The sequence below is a fragment of the Pelophylax lessonae genome (genome assembly GCF_965119305.1).
Source record: "Pelophylax lessonae genome assembly, chromosome: 7".
NCBI lineage: Eukaryota > Metazoa > Chordata > Amphibia > Anura > Ranidae > Pelophylax > Pelophylax lessonae.
Window position 1 is genome coordinate 224390093 of NC_138774.1, and position 13910 is coordinate 224404002.

The following is a 13910-nucleotide window of genomic DNA, read 5'->3' on the forward strand; positions in this document are numbered from 1 at the left end:
TGTGATTTAAATAAATAAATATTCAAGGCTTTAGTATCATTTTAAACGCTTTTTGCAAAGTTGCTGAATTCCTGGAATTACGCTTTAAGATGAAATACCTAGCAAACCTGGTAAGAGCTGAAGTCACCAACACTATATGTTTTTACATTTTAGGGTTTAACAACACTTTAAAGGATGTCTACACTGAATGCACAAAAAAGCAATATATTGCAGTTACCAGTCGGATGTGGTGGCTTCATTCGTTTTTTTTTCTTTTACTTTATTTTCAGCTGGTAATCCTGCCAGTAAAATACTTCCTAGAGTGACAATACTCACTCATTGCTCCATATCTATAGAGGAATAACATTGCCACCCTAGGACAGGACACCTTCCTCTCTCCTCCGCTCCATAACATACAGAGAAGGGTCAGCAGAAGCAGGGAGCACAGATGTTTTCCTGGCAGGATCAATAGGATTTTATTTATACTAACTGATCGCGTGGCTTTCTAAATCATGCAACTAAAAACTTCCATGTGTACCCAACCTTAGGACACCTTCCATTCCCTATGGCTTTAATGAAGGTTGGGACCATGATACCACAAGCAAGGGTGGCTAAAAGAAGCCTTTCTAGACCTCAATCTTGGTATTGTTTTTTTGTTAATTTTTAATGTCAAAAGAAGTAACACTCCTGTAGAAAGTGAAAAAAATACTTTGATTTCCTATGACAAAACCTTATTGCATACATACCAGCCCCGAGTGGGAACAGTTCATATATAAAATAGTCTTCGTAGAACAGCTTATAATTTGACACAAAACACGCCAGGTACAACCTCCCTACAATCAGAGTTCCTCGGCTTCTTTGGCCTCGTCAATCAGTTTGTTGACAGGGCTAAGGACGAACAAAGGTAAAAGTTCCTGGTGGCCACTAAAATCTTCTGCCAGCAGGTCTGGCTCCTTGCTGGAGCTACACCCTGGAATATTGTCATCCTGCATTGCTGAACCGCCTACGTATGCGTCGTCTCCCATCGTGGTCAGCAGATTAGCTGGGTCTATCGCATCTGTTCCATAGTCGCTGGAAGGGAGATCGAACAGGGAGACCAGAGGGTTTCCCGTGTACTGCATTAGCTGCTTGTCTGTAAAATAAAAGACACACAATGTAAACCTGCTGTGTAGTATACAACAGTCTATTCATTTGTTTAACATAAATGCAGGACCTTCTCATTGCAAGCCAGAGGGAAGGAGACACCGAATGCAGCGGCAGAAGATTCCAGCACCTAGCAATTTATCACAGGCACTATTAGGCGGAAAGATCCCCAATCTGATGGCGCCCAAAAAACCCCAGCCCTGACATCAGCATGAAAACAAACATGGGACATGGGAGGCTGCACAGGGGGGAGCGACTACTGAACACTATTGCCAAGTCGTATACAGTGCTTTGCGAAAGTATTCGGCCCCCTTGAACTTTGACCTTTTGCCACATTTCAGGCTTCAAACAAAGATATAAAACTGTAATTTTTTGTGAAGAATCAACAAGTGGGACGCAATCATGAAGTGGAACAAAATTTATTGGATATTTCAAACTTTTTTAACATATAAAAAACGGAAAAATTGGGCGTGCAAAATTATTCAGCCCCCCTAAGTGAATACTTTGTAGCGCCACCTTTTGCTGCGATTACAGCTGTAAGTCGTTTGGGGTATGTCTCTATCAGTTTTGCACATCGAGGGACTGAAATTTTTGCCCATTCCTCCTTGCAAAACAGCTCGAGCTCAGTGAGGTTGGATGGAGAGCGTTTGTGAACAGCAGTTTTCACTTCTTTCCACAGATTATAGATTGGATTCAGGTCTGGACTTTGACTTAGCTTATTTGTGAACCATTCCATTGTAGATTTTGCTTTACGTTTTGGATCATTGTCTTGTTGGAAGACAAATCTCCGTCCCAGTCTCAGGTCTTTTGCAGAGTCCATCAGGTTTTCTTCCAGAATGGTCCTGTATTTGGCACCATCCATCTTCCCATCAATTTTAACCATCTTCCCTGTCCCTGCTGAAGAAAAGCAGGCCAAAACCATGATGCTGCTGCCACCACCATGTTTGACAGTGGGGATGGTGTGTTCAGGGTGATGAGCTGTGTTGCTTTTACGCCAAACATAACGTTTTGCATTGTTGCCAAAAAGTTTGATTTTGGTTTCATCTGACCAGAGCACCTTCTTCCACATGTTTGGTGTGTAACAACACTTTTTATGGATATCTTTAAGAAATGGCTTTCTTCTTGCCACTCTTCCATAATGGCCAGATTTGTGCAATATACGACTGATTGTTGTCCTATGGACAGAGTCTCCCACCTCAGCTGTAGATCTCTGCAGTTCATCCAGAGTAATCATGGGCCTCTTGGCTGCATCTCTGATCAGTCTTCTCCTTGTATGAGCTGAAAGTTTAGAGGGACGGCCATGTCTTCGTAGATTTGCAGTGGTCTGATACTCCTTCCATTTCCATTTCATATTATCGCTTGCACAGTGCTCCTTGGGATATTTAAAGCTTGGGAAATCTTTTTGTATCCAAATCCGACTTTAAACTTCTCCACAACAGTATCTCGGACCTGCCAGGTGTGTTCCTTGTTCTTCATGATTCTCTCTGCGCTTTAAACGGACCTCTGAGACTATCACAGTGTAGGTGCATTTATACGGAAACTTGATTACACACAGGTGAATTCTATTTATCATCATTAGTCATTTAGGTCAACATTGGATCATTCAGAGATCCTCACTGAACTTCTGGAGAGAGTTTGCTGCACTGAAAGTAAAGGGGCTGAATAATTTTGCACGCCCAATTTTTCAGTTTTTTATTTGTTAAAGTTTGAAATATCCAATAAATTTCATTCCACTTCATGATTGTGTCCCACTTGTTGATTCTTCACAAAAAAGACGATTTGCCTATAGTTCTACTTTAAAGCCAAGATAGAAGCCAGCCAGTCAGCCAAGCTAATATTCTTGTCAAAATGGTCATCATAGATTCCCACAAAACATTATATAAATCCTTTATGTGAATATACAGTGCTTTGCGAAAAGTATTCGGCCCCCTTGAACTTTACAACCTTTTGCCACATTTCAGGCTTCAAACATAAAGATATAAAACTGTAATTTTTCATTTTGGATAGAGCAAGGTTATTTAATTATTACACCTGTAAAGGTTTATTTTTGCCATGTTTGCCCCATTGTAGAAATTTACCTTTACTTTCTGTCCCAAACTGAAAGTGAGAGGAAATCCCAATAATAACAAAATTTGGGGGTTTTTCATTTTACTTTCAATGATAATGGTAAAAACACAGGACAAATAGAGGGTGAATCGCTCCAGCGTGGGACAACAGACAGCAATAAACACTGACAGATGTTCTAATACATCGCCTCTCCTCCACTCTATCCAAAATGAAAAATCAAAGTTTTGCCTTTAGTTGTACTTGAAAAAGGTTTAGACATTATATTAATATTTTCTTTTCTTTTATGAAGAAGTAAACTGCACTACTAGTTTGATGTCATACTATTTACTGTTACTTCTAGTAAATAGTGTTGTTTCTGCTATGCTATTTTCAGACTTTCCTATATGTATGCAGGGCTTGCAGGCCATGCCAGGGTCCAGGAAAGTGTACTTTAAGAGCAGATGAAAATAAAAATGATTCCTTAATTGACTGCTTGTTTTTTTTTTTTTTTATATAAAGTTTTGAAAACCATTGGGCAGTGGGCTGGGCATGGGCAGTAATCGTGATGCATAGTGGAATCAAATCGAATCGTTGACAAGATAATCGTAATCGAATCGAGAGACCAGTGAAGATGTGCAGCCCTACTGGGGACTGTAAAGAGATTTGAGTAAAAAGAAAAACCCTTGAAAATGTCCTGAAGTCGGAACCGGAACAATCACCCCTTGAAATAAGTCTTGCACTGCCCCAAAGAGACCCTGTAAGTGATCTGAGGACAAGCGCAGGTTGGAAGGGAAAAAACCTTTCCGGAGAACAAGAATGAACTCGATCTTGTAGCCTGACCAAATAACTTTGCGGACCCACTTGACCTGTACCAGGCAGGTCCATGGATCCGGAAACCAGCGGAGATGTCCCCCCACCCCAAATACAGGTGAGGGCGCCCCTTCATGCAGAGGCAGCCTTGTTTGCAGGTCTGGAAGACCCCACTTGTGGCTTGCCACACCAGGTCCTCTTGGAACCTCGGGTGGAGGCCCTGACTTTTGATCCCTAATCTTGAGATCCTGAGAGACAAAGAGGCCGTTTAGTAGTCGAGGAGAATGGCCCACGTCTACGACGGGGGCTCCTTGCCCTTGGTAGCCTGCGGAAGAAGAATACTCTTCCCCCTGTGAGACCCTTAATGATGTCATCCAAGGAAGCTCCAAAAAGGCGACCCCCTAAAAGAGGGAGATCAGATAAGGCCTTCTTCTAAATCTAGCCTGCAGACCAGCATTTCAGCCAGACAATACGCCAAAGGACCACTGCTGATACAGACAGCCTAGAATCAAAAAAAGCCGCATTCAAACTGTAGCCCCTGGACCAAGTGGTCCGCCAGCTCTGCAAAGACAGGGGGAAACTATTCTCCCTCCAGGTCCCGGCGTAAAAGCTTAGCCCACTTGGTCAGACTTCGCAACACAAGGGCAATAGTAATTACCGGCCTAATTGCCGAACCAGCCAGAGCGCATCCGCCCTCTTATTAGCTGGACCTGTAAAGGTCGGGGGCTTCTCAACAGGGATGAAGGTAACTCAATTTGACCTGGAAACCCCCGAGTCCCACTACAGGTAGGACCCGTCCACATTTTACGCAGTAAATCCTCATAAGGATACCGCAAAAAAACAAATGCCTAGCAACCACTGTGGTTTAGACAACCCGGCTGTTTGTGACAATGTTGTCAAGGTAAGCGAAAAGAGGAACACCCTCGCTGCTTTGGAGAGCCTGTGGGTGCCAAAAGGAACCAGTGCCTCCGACGCAGAATCAGCCGCAACTTCCATTTTTAAAGTTCCGCGCACTGACACAAATAGTGCATCCACCAGCGCCTAGTTAAGCGTGGCTAGAGAAGCAGAGGAATCATCCTCACTATCTGAGAACTCTGAGAATAGGACGCCAGACAATGGTCCACAAATGGACCACCTATATTGGACCCCGCAAAAAACAAGGGGGTCGCCTTCCATAGAGAACATAATAGGACATAGCCCCCTTAAAAGGGGGCCGCTTGCAGTGACGTGGACGTGCAGGCAGGGTACCCTTGCTAAAACAGGGCAGAAGCCCCAAACAATAATGGCGGCAAGACTGGCATTAAAAATGAAGCGCCCCCACAGTGCCACCCGATCCAAGGGAGGTGCCAAGCTGACCAAAAGGCCCAGCAGGCCGCAGTTGGTCTAAATTTTTGGGCAGATCCGGCCGCCTGAGCTGCATACCCGTAGATGGTAAAAACATTCACTCCCCAAGCCCAACAACCGCCGCAGGGAGCCCAGAGGACCTCCCTGCCCTAGTCACTAACCCCCAGGTAGGCAGGGAACCCTGCTCAACCCCCCATTGCGCACTAGAAAAACCGGCGTGGCCAGTCCGGCGCCACCAGAATCACCAGATTTTGTTCCGAGGCCAAACTGCGAAGGAACCTGGACAACAACTGAAATCGGAGGAAAGGCATATATCAGATGATACTGATGCCAAGGCACCACCAGCACATCCGAGGCGTCTGCCCGTGGATCGCGCGTTCTTGCCACGAACCTTTTTGTTTAGCCGCGACGCGAACAGATCCACATCCGGGGATCCCCACTTCGCACACAACATTTGAAATACCCCTGGGTGCAAGGACCATTCCCCCTGGTCCAGGGACTGGTGGCTCAGATAATCTGCCTGCCAATTCTCCACACCCGGAATGTGAACTGCTGAGATCGCCGGGACATGAGTCTTGGCCCAAGACAAAATGCTGGTCACTTCCTGAGCCGCCCGGGCACTCCTGGTGCCCCCTTGGTGATTGATGTACGCCACCGCAGTGGCATTGTCCATCTGCACCCGTACAGGGCGGCCCTGAAGACGATCCGACCAATGGAACAAGCACAGCTTGATCGCTCTTAACTCCAAAATGTTTATCGGGAGGGAGGAGTCCTCCTCCGACCAAGTGCCCTGGGCAGACAGGTTGCCCAGTATGCCACCCCAGCCTGACAGGCTGGCATCCGTGGTTATCACTGTGCACAGAATTGGCCGGAAAGATTTTCCGTCCGACACCGCCAGGGACTAAAGCCACCACAAGAGATCCATTCTGGTTTGGCGACTCAGAGACACTCTCAGGTCCAAGGACTGAGGCAGTCTGTCCCACCTGGCCAGGATCTCCGCTTGAAGAGATCGCGTGTGAAACTGTGCAAATGGTATCGCCTCGAAGGTTGAGACCATCAACCCCAGGGACCGCATACAGGTCCTGAGTGATGAGGATTCGTTGTCCCTGAGGTACCCGACCTCGTTCTGTAGGGTCCGGAGCTTGTCCTCCGGCAAGAACACCTTCGCTTGAGCAGAGTCCAGAACCATTCCCAGATACGGGAGATGAACCAAAGTCGACAAGGTCGACTTCTGAATGTTGATGGTCCACCCGAACTCCTGGAGCGTCTGGACCGTAGTGGACAGATTGCGTAACAGGCTGTGACTGGCACTCGATCTTATCAGATCGTCCAGATAACCCAAGACCGCAATGCCCTGTGCCCGCAACAGGCCCAGAACAGGCGCCAACACTTTGGTAAAGGAGCCGAAGCGAGACCGAAAGGTAACGCCACAAACTGGTAATGATCCTCCGCGATAGCGAATCGGAGATACCTCTGATGACCGTCGAAAATGGGGATGTGCAGATACGCATATTTTAGGTCTATAGAGGCCAGGATCTCCCCCGGATTCAGGGAGGCCACTACCGAGCGGAGTGATTCCATGCGGAATTTTGAACGCGCACAAAGCGGTTCAGCGCTTTCAAGTCCAGAATCGGACGCACTTTGCCCTCCTTTCTGGGCACAGTGAACAGATTTGAATAAAAACCCCGAAACCTGTCCCGATGAGGCACCGGGACGATCACCCCTTGGGCGAGGCGATCCTGCACCGCCTGATGCAGGTCCTGCAACCGTCCTGGGGTCAAAAGAAGATTTGAGGGAAAGAATCTGTTCGCCGGCCATGAAAAATTCGATCTTGTACCCTGACCGAATGATTTCCTGAACCCACCTGTCCGTGATACGGAGCAGCCAAGGTTGGAGGAAACCGCGCAAATGTCCCCCCACCCCTGAAACGGGTGAGGGCGCCCCTTCAGGCAGAGGCATACTGAGCCGCCGACCCAGCCTGGCAGAATCAGAAGAAAAGGAAATTCTAGGCCTTTTCCTAGCAGCACGTTCAGACATCAGCACATCCATTTTTGACACCAAAGTTGCCACAACAGCAGCCAAATTAGTGACGGTAGAGGATTCAGAGGACCCTGAATCCCCCACCAAAGCTGGAGGAAATTTGCTGTCCTGGGATTCCATAATAGAAATACGTTTTTTTTTTCAACTGGCCCTTTAAGTGCGCTGCGGACCCCCACAGCACACCGCTATCGATACTGTGAGACACAGACCCCCCGCAGGGACAAAACTGACCAGGAAGTGTAGCAGGATAAGAAAGGAACAGCAGGACAGACACCCCACAGTGTGTTACCAGCTTCATCGGTCGGCTCTGTGAGAAAGAAGGAAGTGATGTCACCGCTGGAGGCTGAACTAGGCTGCAGGCCAAGGGAAAATGGATGCCTATAGAAACTAATGGGAGGCTTCGGCAAGATGGCCGCCGACATGTGCTCTGAACGATCGTAATGCCACACGCAAGATAGCGCTGCAAGGCGCCAAAATCACTACATAGCATGCTGTAGAAATGCCCACAATGAAGCCAGCATGCTGCCCACACTTAAAATGGACCGGCGGTGTTTAACCCCGCAGCGGTCGCCGTATGCGTCTGCACCTCCAAGCACCCAAAGTGACCTTAGGAGAGGGACCCCCAAAAACCCCACACAGCACTGCTGAGAGGGAATAAAAAACCCCCGCAGGGACTGGATCAGGGAGCCCAAAAACGCACAGTCATAGGGGACACCACAGACACACAGGACTGCCGACCCCAGACAGAGGCCCCTCACAGAATGTACTTACCTGTACCCGATGGCGTGGGGTGCCTCATATCAAGCGGGAAACCGCCCACCCTCAGATGGCAGGGGAGTGCCGCCAGCCAGAACGCAGGACACTAGAAGTGCACGGACGAACCAATGCTGTGTCCAGTGAGGTAGCCACCTCACATGGCTGCATCCCTGATGGACAGGGATGGGTCGTTTGTGAGGCCGGGGCGAACACATAGCCTGCAAAACGCTCGATGGCGGGCTGGGGTTCCATCTGACCTGGAGAACCAGGACGGCCAGTCCGATTCCCAGCTCCGCAAATGCCGTCTTCATCCGAAGATCCACTAACTAGTGCTGATAAAATAAACAGCTAGCAATGTAAAGAAAAAAGACATCTTTTGAAAATAAATCATAAAAGAAAAAAGAGGAAGGCTGAGACAGTAGCTCCAGCACAGGGAAGCCTATCCACTTCTAAGCTAGGCAGAAGACAAAACTGAATTGGGATGGCTATTGCAGGGGGGTATTGGACTAGAAGGACAGCCCCCATGGGTGTGACTATGTAGATTAATTGTTCTTTTACAAGTCTTATGCCTAGAAACTCCTGTGGAGATGAAATCAATACCCCATAAGTGAAGACTGTATGAGTGGGCAGCGACTGTCGGAGGACGTAAGAGAAATGTGTTTTTTTCCCAGCAGCGGCGGGTTTACTACCACTTTAAATGATTCGGATGATCAAACTAATTTTAATATTGCACAAAGATAACCCGAGTAAATGCATAATGCAGTTTTTAAATGATGATTTCATTTGTTAAGGGAAAAAAGCTGTTCAAACCTGCCTGGCCCTATGTGAAAAAGTAATTGCCCCCTAAAGCTAATACCTGGTTGTTCCACCCTTGGTGGCAACAACTGCAGTCAAGAGTTATCGATAACTGGCAATGAGTCTCTCACAACGCTGTGGAAGAATTTCGGCCCACTCTTCTTTGCAGAATTGTTTTAATTAGGCCACACTGGAGGATTTTCCACCATGAATGGCCATAGCATGTCAATCAGACTTAAGTCCGGACTTTGACTAGGCCACTCCAAAACCTTCATTTTGCTTTTTTTTCCCATTTTTTAAGTCATTTAGAGGTGGACTTACTGGTGTGTTTCGGATCATTGTCCTGCTGCATAACCCAAGTGCATTCGAGGTCAGAAACCGATGGCCGGACATTTTTATGGTAGAGTGCAGAATTCATGGTTCCATCAATTATGGCATGTTGTCTGGGTCCTGAAGATGCAAAGCAGCCTCAGACCATCACACTACCAACACCACGTGTGACTGTTGATATGATGTTCTTTTTATGAATTGCTGTGTTAGTTTTACTTCCAAAAAGTTGAATTTTTGCCCATAAGTCTTGGGGATAATCAAATTGTTTTTTGGCAAATGTGAGACGAGATGTTGTTCTAGGCTCTTTTATGACCTCCTGAATGAGCGGTCATTGTGCTCTTGGAGTCATTTTAGTCGAGCGGCAACTCCTGGGAAGGTTCGCCACTGTTCCAAGTTTTCTCCATTTGTGGAGAATGGCTCTCACCCTGGTTCACTGGAGTCCCAAAGCCTTAGAAATGGCTTTGTAACCCTTTTCAGACGGATACATATGAATGACTTTGTTACTCATCTGTTCTTGAATTTCTTTAGATAGCGGCATGTTGCATTGCTTTTTGAGATCTTTTAGCATGCTTTACCTGGTCATACAGCTTCTATTTAAGGGATTTCAACATGTCTGGCAGTATTATGGTCCTCCAATGCTGCTGAATTAAAACATTTCTGCAAAGAAGTGTAGCACCCTCCTAGGTAGGTGCTAGTGAGAGAGTATAGTTTTGAGCCCTGTCTGCTTACCAGAGGAGTTGCAGGTAAATCTATATTGCTTTCTGCCTATCAGGGAGCAGGATCTTTTAGGGAGGTCTGCTGTGTGCGCTCAGTATGCGATTCATTCAGTCGGAAGAGTGTTTCACGTTGGTTCAATAGGGAGGCATGTTGGACAGTGGGAGGAAACCTGACGAATGGGGTGCATAGGCTTTGATACAGTCCTGGTGATTGGCAGAGGGCAGGTCGCCTCGGTGCCTTCTGGGATACTGTATAAAAGCCAGGAGCACATGTGCTCTGGGGTCTTTGGCTTGAGAGCAGGATCCCGGAGGGGGCGGCTGCCTCCTGCTCTGAAGAGGTGCCATGCGGTCGCAGGAGGCCGTCCTGAGGAATGGATGAGAGGAGCTGAACCGAGAGGTGCAAGAAAGCTGACTGAGAGGGTAGACACTGGAGACCCTGGAACCACAGTATCGTGGGACTTGTGTCAATGGGCCTGACCTGAGGGGGGCCACCCCTAAGTGTAGAATAGTCAGTGGGCGGGTGTCAGCAGTGGAGAAGAAAGAGGATGCTGGTGAGAGTGTCCTGAAGATAATTGTCAGTTCCCCAAGTCGTGTTAAGGAAAGAGACTTAATTCAAGTTCACCCATAGTGGCAGGGTGAATGAACAGCTGTATCGAGTCCTCAAACATGGTCTATAATTCAAACTGGAGTATCCCACTAATCCATTCTCCTATCCCCCTATTTAAAATAAAACCAAAACAACCACCAAATACCCCGTGGAGTGATTATTGGAGCGAGCCCAGGAAGGAGAAAGAACTTGAAACTGCCATTAATGTATGCTGGTAACTCAGGGGGACCCATGGAGTGAAATCTGGCAGTCCTTATGGGTGCAGTGCTACAGAAGAATGGCCCAGAATTCCTCTACAGCGATGTGAAAGACTCATTGCCAGTTATCACAAACTCTTGATAGCAGTTGTTGCCGCCAAGGGTACAACCAGTTATTAAGTTTAGGGGGAATTACTTTTTCACATAGGGCCATGCAGTTTTGGACAGCTTTTTACCCTTAATAAATGAAATCCTCATTTAAAAACTGCATTTTGTATTTACTCGGATTATCTTTGTGTTATCTTTGTGTAATATTAAATTTATTTGTAGATCTAAATCTTTTAAGTGTGACAAGTATGCAAAAAAATTAATCAGGAAGGGGGAAAATACTTTTTTACAGCACCGTATGTAGAGATTCTAAACAAATCAACTACTGTAGTTGAAATCATGTATTTGTGCGATCAAATTATAAAATGGATCACCTTTGTTCAAATGGTCATTGCTGATCCGTAATGCAGCATCATCCTCATTTTCCTGCAGGTCCTGTGAATAAAAGTAGTACAACATAAGTTTGTACTTACACCCAATCTGTCTACAATTTGTCATTTGCGATCGTTACATGAGGCGATGTAACAAATCGTATATAAAATATAAACTTACATTTGCTGTGCTGGGGTTTGGTTTGGTCACGGGATTATCTGAGGATGACAAGTCAGGTTTAAAAAGCTGCAAAAAGTTAAAGAGATAAAAGAAGACTTGCCTTCATGAATTACCTTATGTGAACTCCGGATTTCTAGACCCAACCAGAAATACAAATATGCAAGGCTAAGCTGCAGTTGGCTATTCCAGGTTTTTCTAAGCTTGTATTTCAGACATGCTCATTAGGTTTTAAAGGGACAAAAATTATACATTTCACAGCAACATTCCCCAACTACAATAGCAAAAAAAAAAAAAACATACTAATTCCATCATACATTAGCCTAACCCCAGGGTTAGCAAACTAACTCCAAAACTCCAAAAATCAATTCTTCACTCATTATCATGACTTTGCATGGTTGCAATATATAAAGATCCCCCCCCCCCCCCACACAATATTTTGTGTCTGGCCTGGTACCCTCCTTTATTCTTGCCTAGGTAAGCATGACGTCTCCTCCACATCTGCAGCCTCCAAGCATATTAATGTCACATTACCCAGGAGGTTTCAGGTTCCTTGCAACAGAGGACAGACACAGCACTGGAGGAGGGGAAGCTGGTGCACATCATGAGGGGTCTGGCTGTCCGAACCCAGAGGAGACAGCTCCTGATGATTATAGCATGGGACCTGGCATGCCAGCTGTCAGAGAATGCTTTGCATTCCTTCCCAACATACAAAGCATTCTCTAAATCATGTGGCCCTTGCACCTCTCCTGCTGCTGCGGAACCCTCTGTCTCTGCTTCCACCTTGAAAAAGGAGAACAGAACTCCTCCACCAGATCCTGCGCTTCTCTGTGAAGCCCCCCCCCCAAAAAAAAATCTCAGCAGTCAGCAACAAATAGGAGGAGGACAGAAATGCTCCTACAGGTCCTGCACCTGTTTGTGCAGCCGCAGTACCCTCTTGTCTCCATTGCCCCTGGTCCCAGCATTCAGCAGACTCTGGCAGCTGACTACAGCCCTCCTCCAGACCCTGCATTTTTTGCTTCCCAGCTCCATCCCTAACTTCTTGCCTGCAGCAGCAAATGTTAAGAGGGGTGCACTGTGATGTAAATGAGGTTAGGGGACTCTTGACTTCTTAAAGGGGGTGCTTTTGATAACTGATGCAAGGGGGGGGGGGTTCCCAGGACATGTAGCCTTACAGATACAATCCGCAATGTGAGAGCAACCATCATGCTGATGCGGCCCGCAATTAAATGGATTTGGAAACCCCTCCTATTGGTCACCTGCTGCCGCTTTACCAACCTCTGTACTTATTGAGAAATCTGCACTTCTATGGCCATCCTAAATCCTTACTTTGGGAATTTTAACACTCATAGAATGTTATACATTAGAGAAAAGCAAATATTAGAAAATAATTAGCAATGAACTGGTAAAGTACAACAATTAGCATTTTTTTTGCAACCTCCTTCTCACCTCATCAATAATATCAGTATCCACATTGAGTTTCTTTTTGCATAACATAGTCTGTAGCTCTTCCAGACTAGCATCAATACAGCTCAGGAAGTCTTGGATTTCCTCTCTAATAAAAAAGGACACCCCACAAACATTAGCATTAAGTGGCATATATCAGATGATTCCAAAAAAATGAGGCAATAATAGTGAATTGTGATCTTAGACAGAAGAAAATGTTCTCCATTAGGTTGGATATGTTAACAAGAGGACTAACATTCCTAGAGATAAAATAAATCTGTAGATCCAAAAAAATAGAAGGTGCTGGGCACCCCATTAGCTAGCCAGGTGCCAAAACCAAACCCTCCTGGAACAATAAAGCTTCACTTATGAAGGATCTGCTGCTTTCCTTGCCGCTAACGGAACCGGGAGTGACAAAATCCTCTTCACGGAGAGGGAGGAACAGCATTAGTTGAACAACATCAGTCCCACCACCCGTAGAAGTTATCGAGTAGCTGTTCAGCCACTCTAAACACTTCTGCTAAACAAAGAATTGCCGGCCGCAAATTTTATTATCGGGATGATGTTTGCACTGCAGGTTTAACCACTTCAACCTATGGACGTCCTAGGGTACTGAAGTGGTTAAAAGCTTCAACAAAGCTTGCTGAAAGCTCTGCAAATGCTCTGTCAAAGCATGTTCAATGCTCTGCAAGATGCTGTTCACACACCCATACTAAATCTCATTAACGCGAGTCTAACGTCCATAATAACGCTATAGGAGCATTTGTTAAGCGGAGTTCCAGCCATTTTTATGTTTAATAAAAGTCAGCAGCTACAAAGTGTAGCTTCTGATTTTTTTTTTTTTTAGATATTTTTATTAACAATTTTAAGACATACAAAGTAGTAACATACAGTGTATTCTTTGAATCGTAGCAGTAATAAGTTTGAACATAAAGAACTTGTATAGCAGTAAACGTTACAAACCGGTATAAGTATCGGGTGATAGGGGTGGGGAGAGGGAGGTAGGGAAGGTGAAGGAGGCTGGCTTATAGCCTTGCATGGTAC

General features: G+C 45.9%; 1 protein-coding gene across 1 annotated transcript in view; it reads right to left on the reverse strand.

The window, feature by feature from the left end:
• Positions 1–476: 476 nt before the first annotated feature.
• The window catches only part of LOC309559354 (heat shock factor protein 3-like), a 71413-nt gene continuing 57979 nt past the window's right edge, over positions 477–13910 (reverse strand). The window contains exons 10-13 of the mRNA XM_082262596.1: positions 12870–12975; positions 11424–11489; positions 11246–11306; positions 477–1111 (exon numbers count right to left, since the gene is read on the reverse strand). Of these exons, the coding sequence (XP_082118722.1) occupies positions 819–1111; positions 11246–11306; positions 11424–11489; positions 12870–12975 (526 nt within the window). The 3' untranslated portion in view covers positions 477–818. The remainder of the gene's footprint in view (positions 1112–11245; positions 11307–11423; positions 11490–12869; positions 12976–13910) is intronic.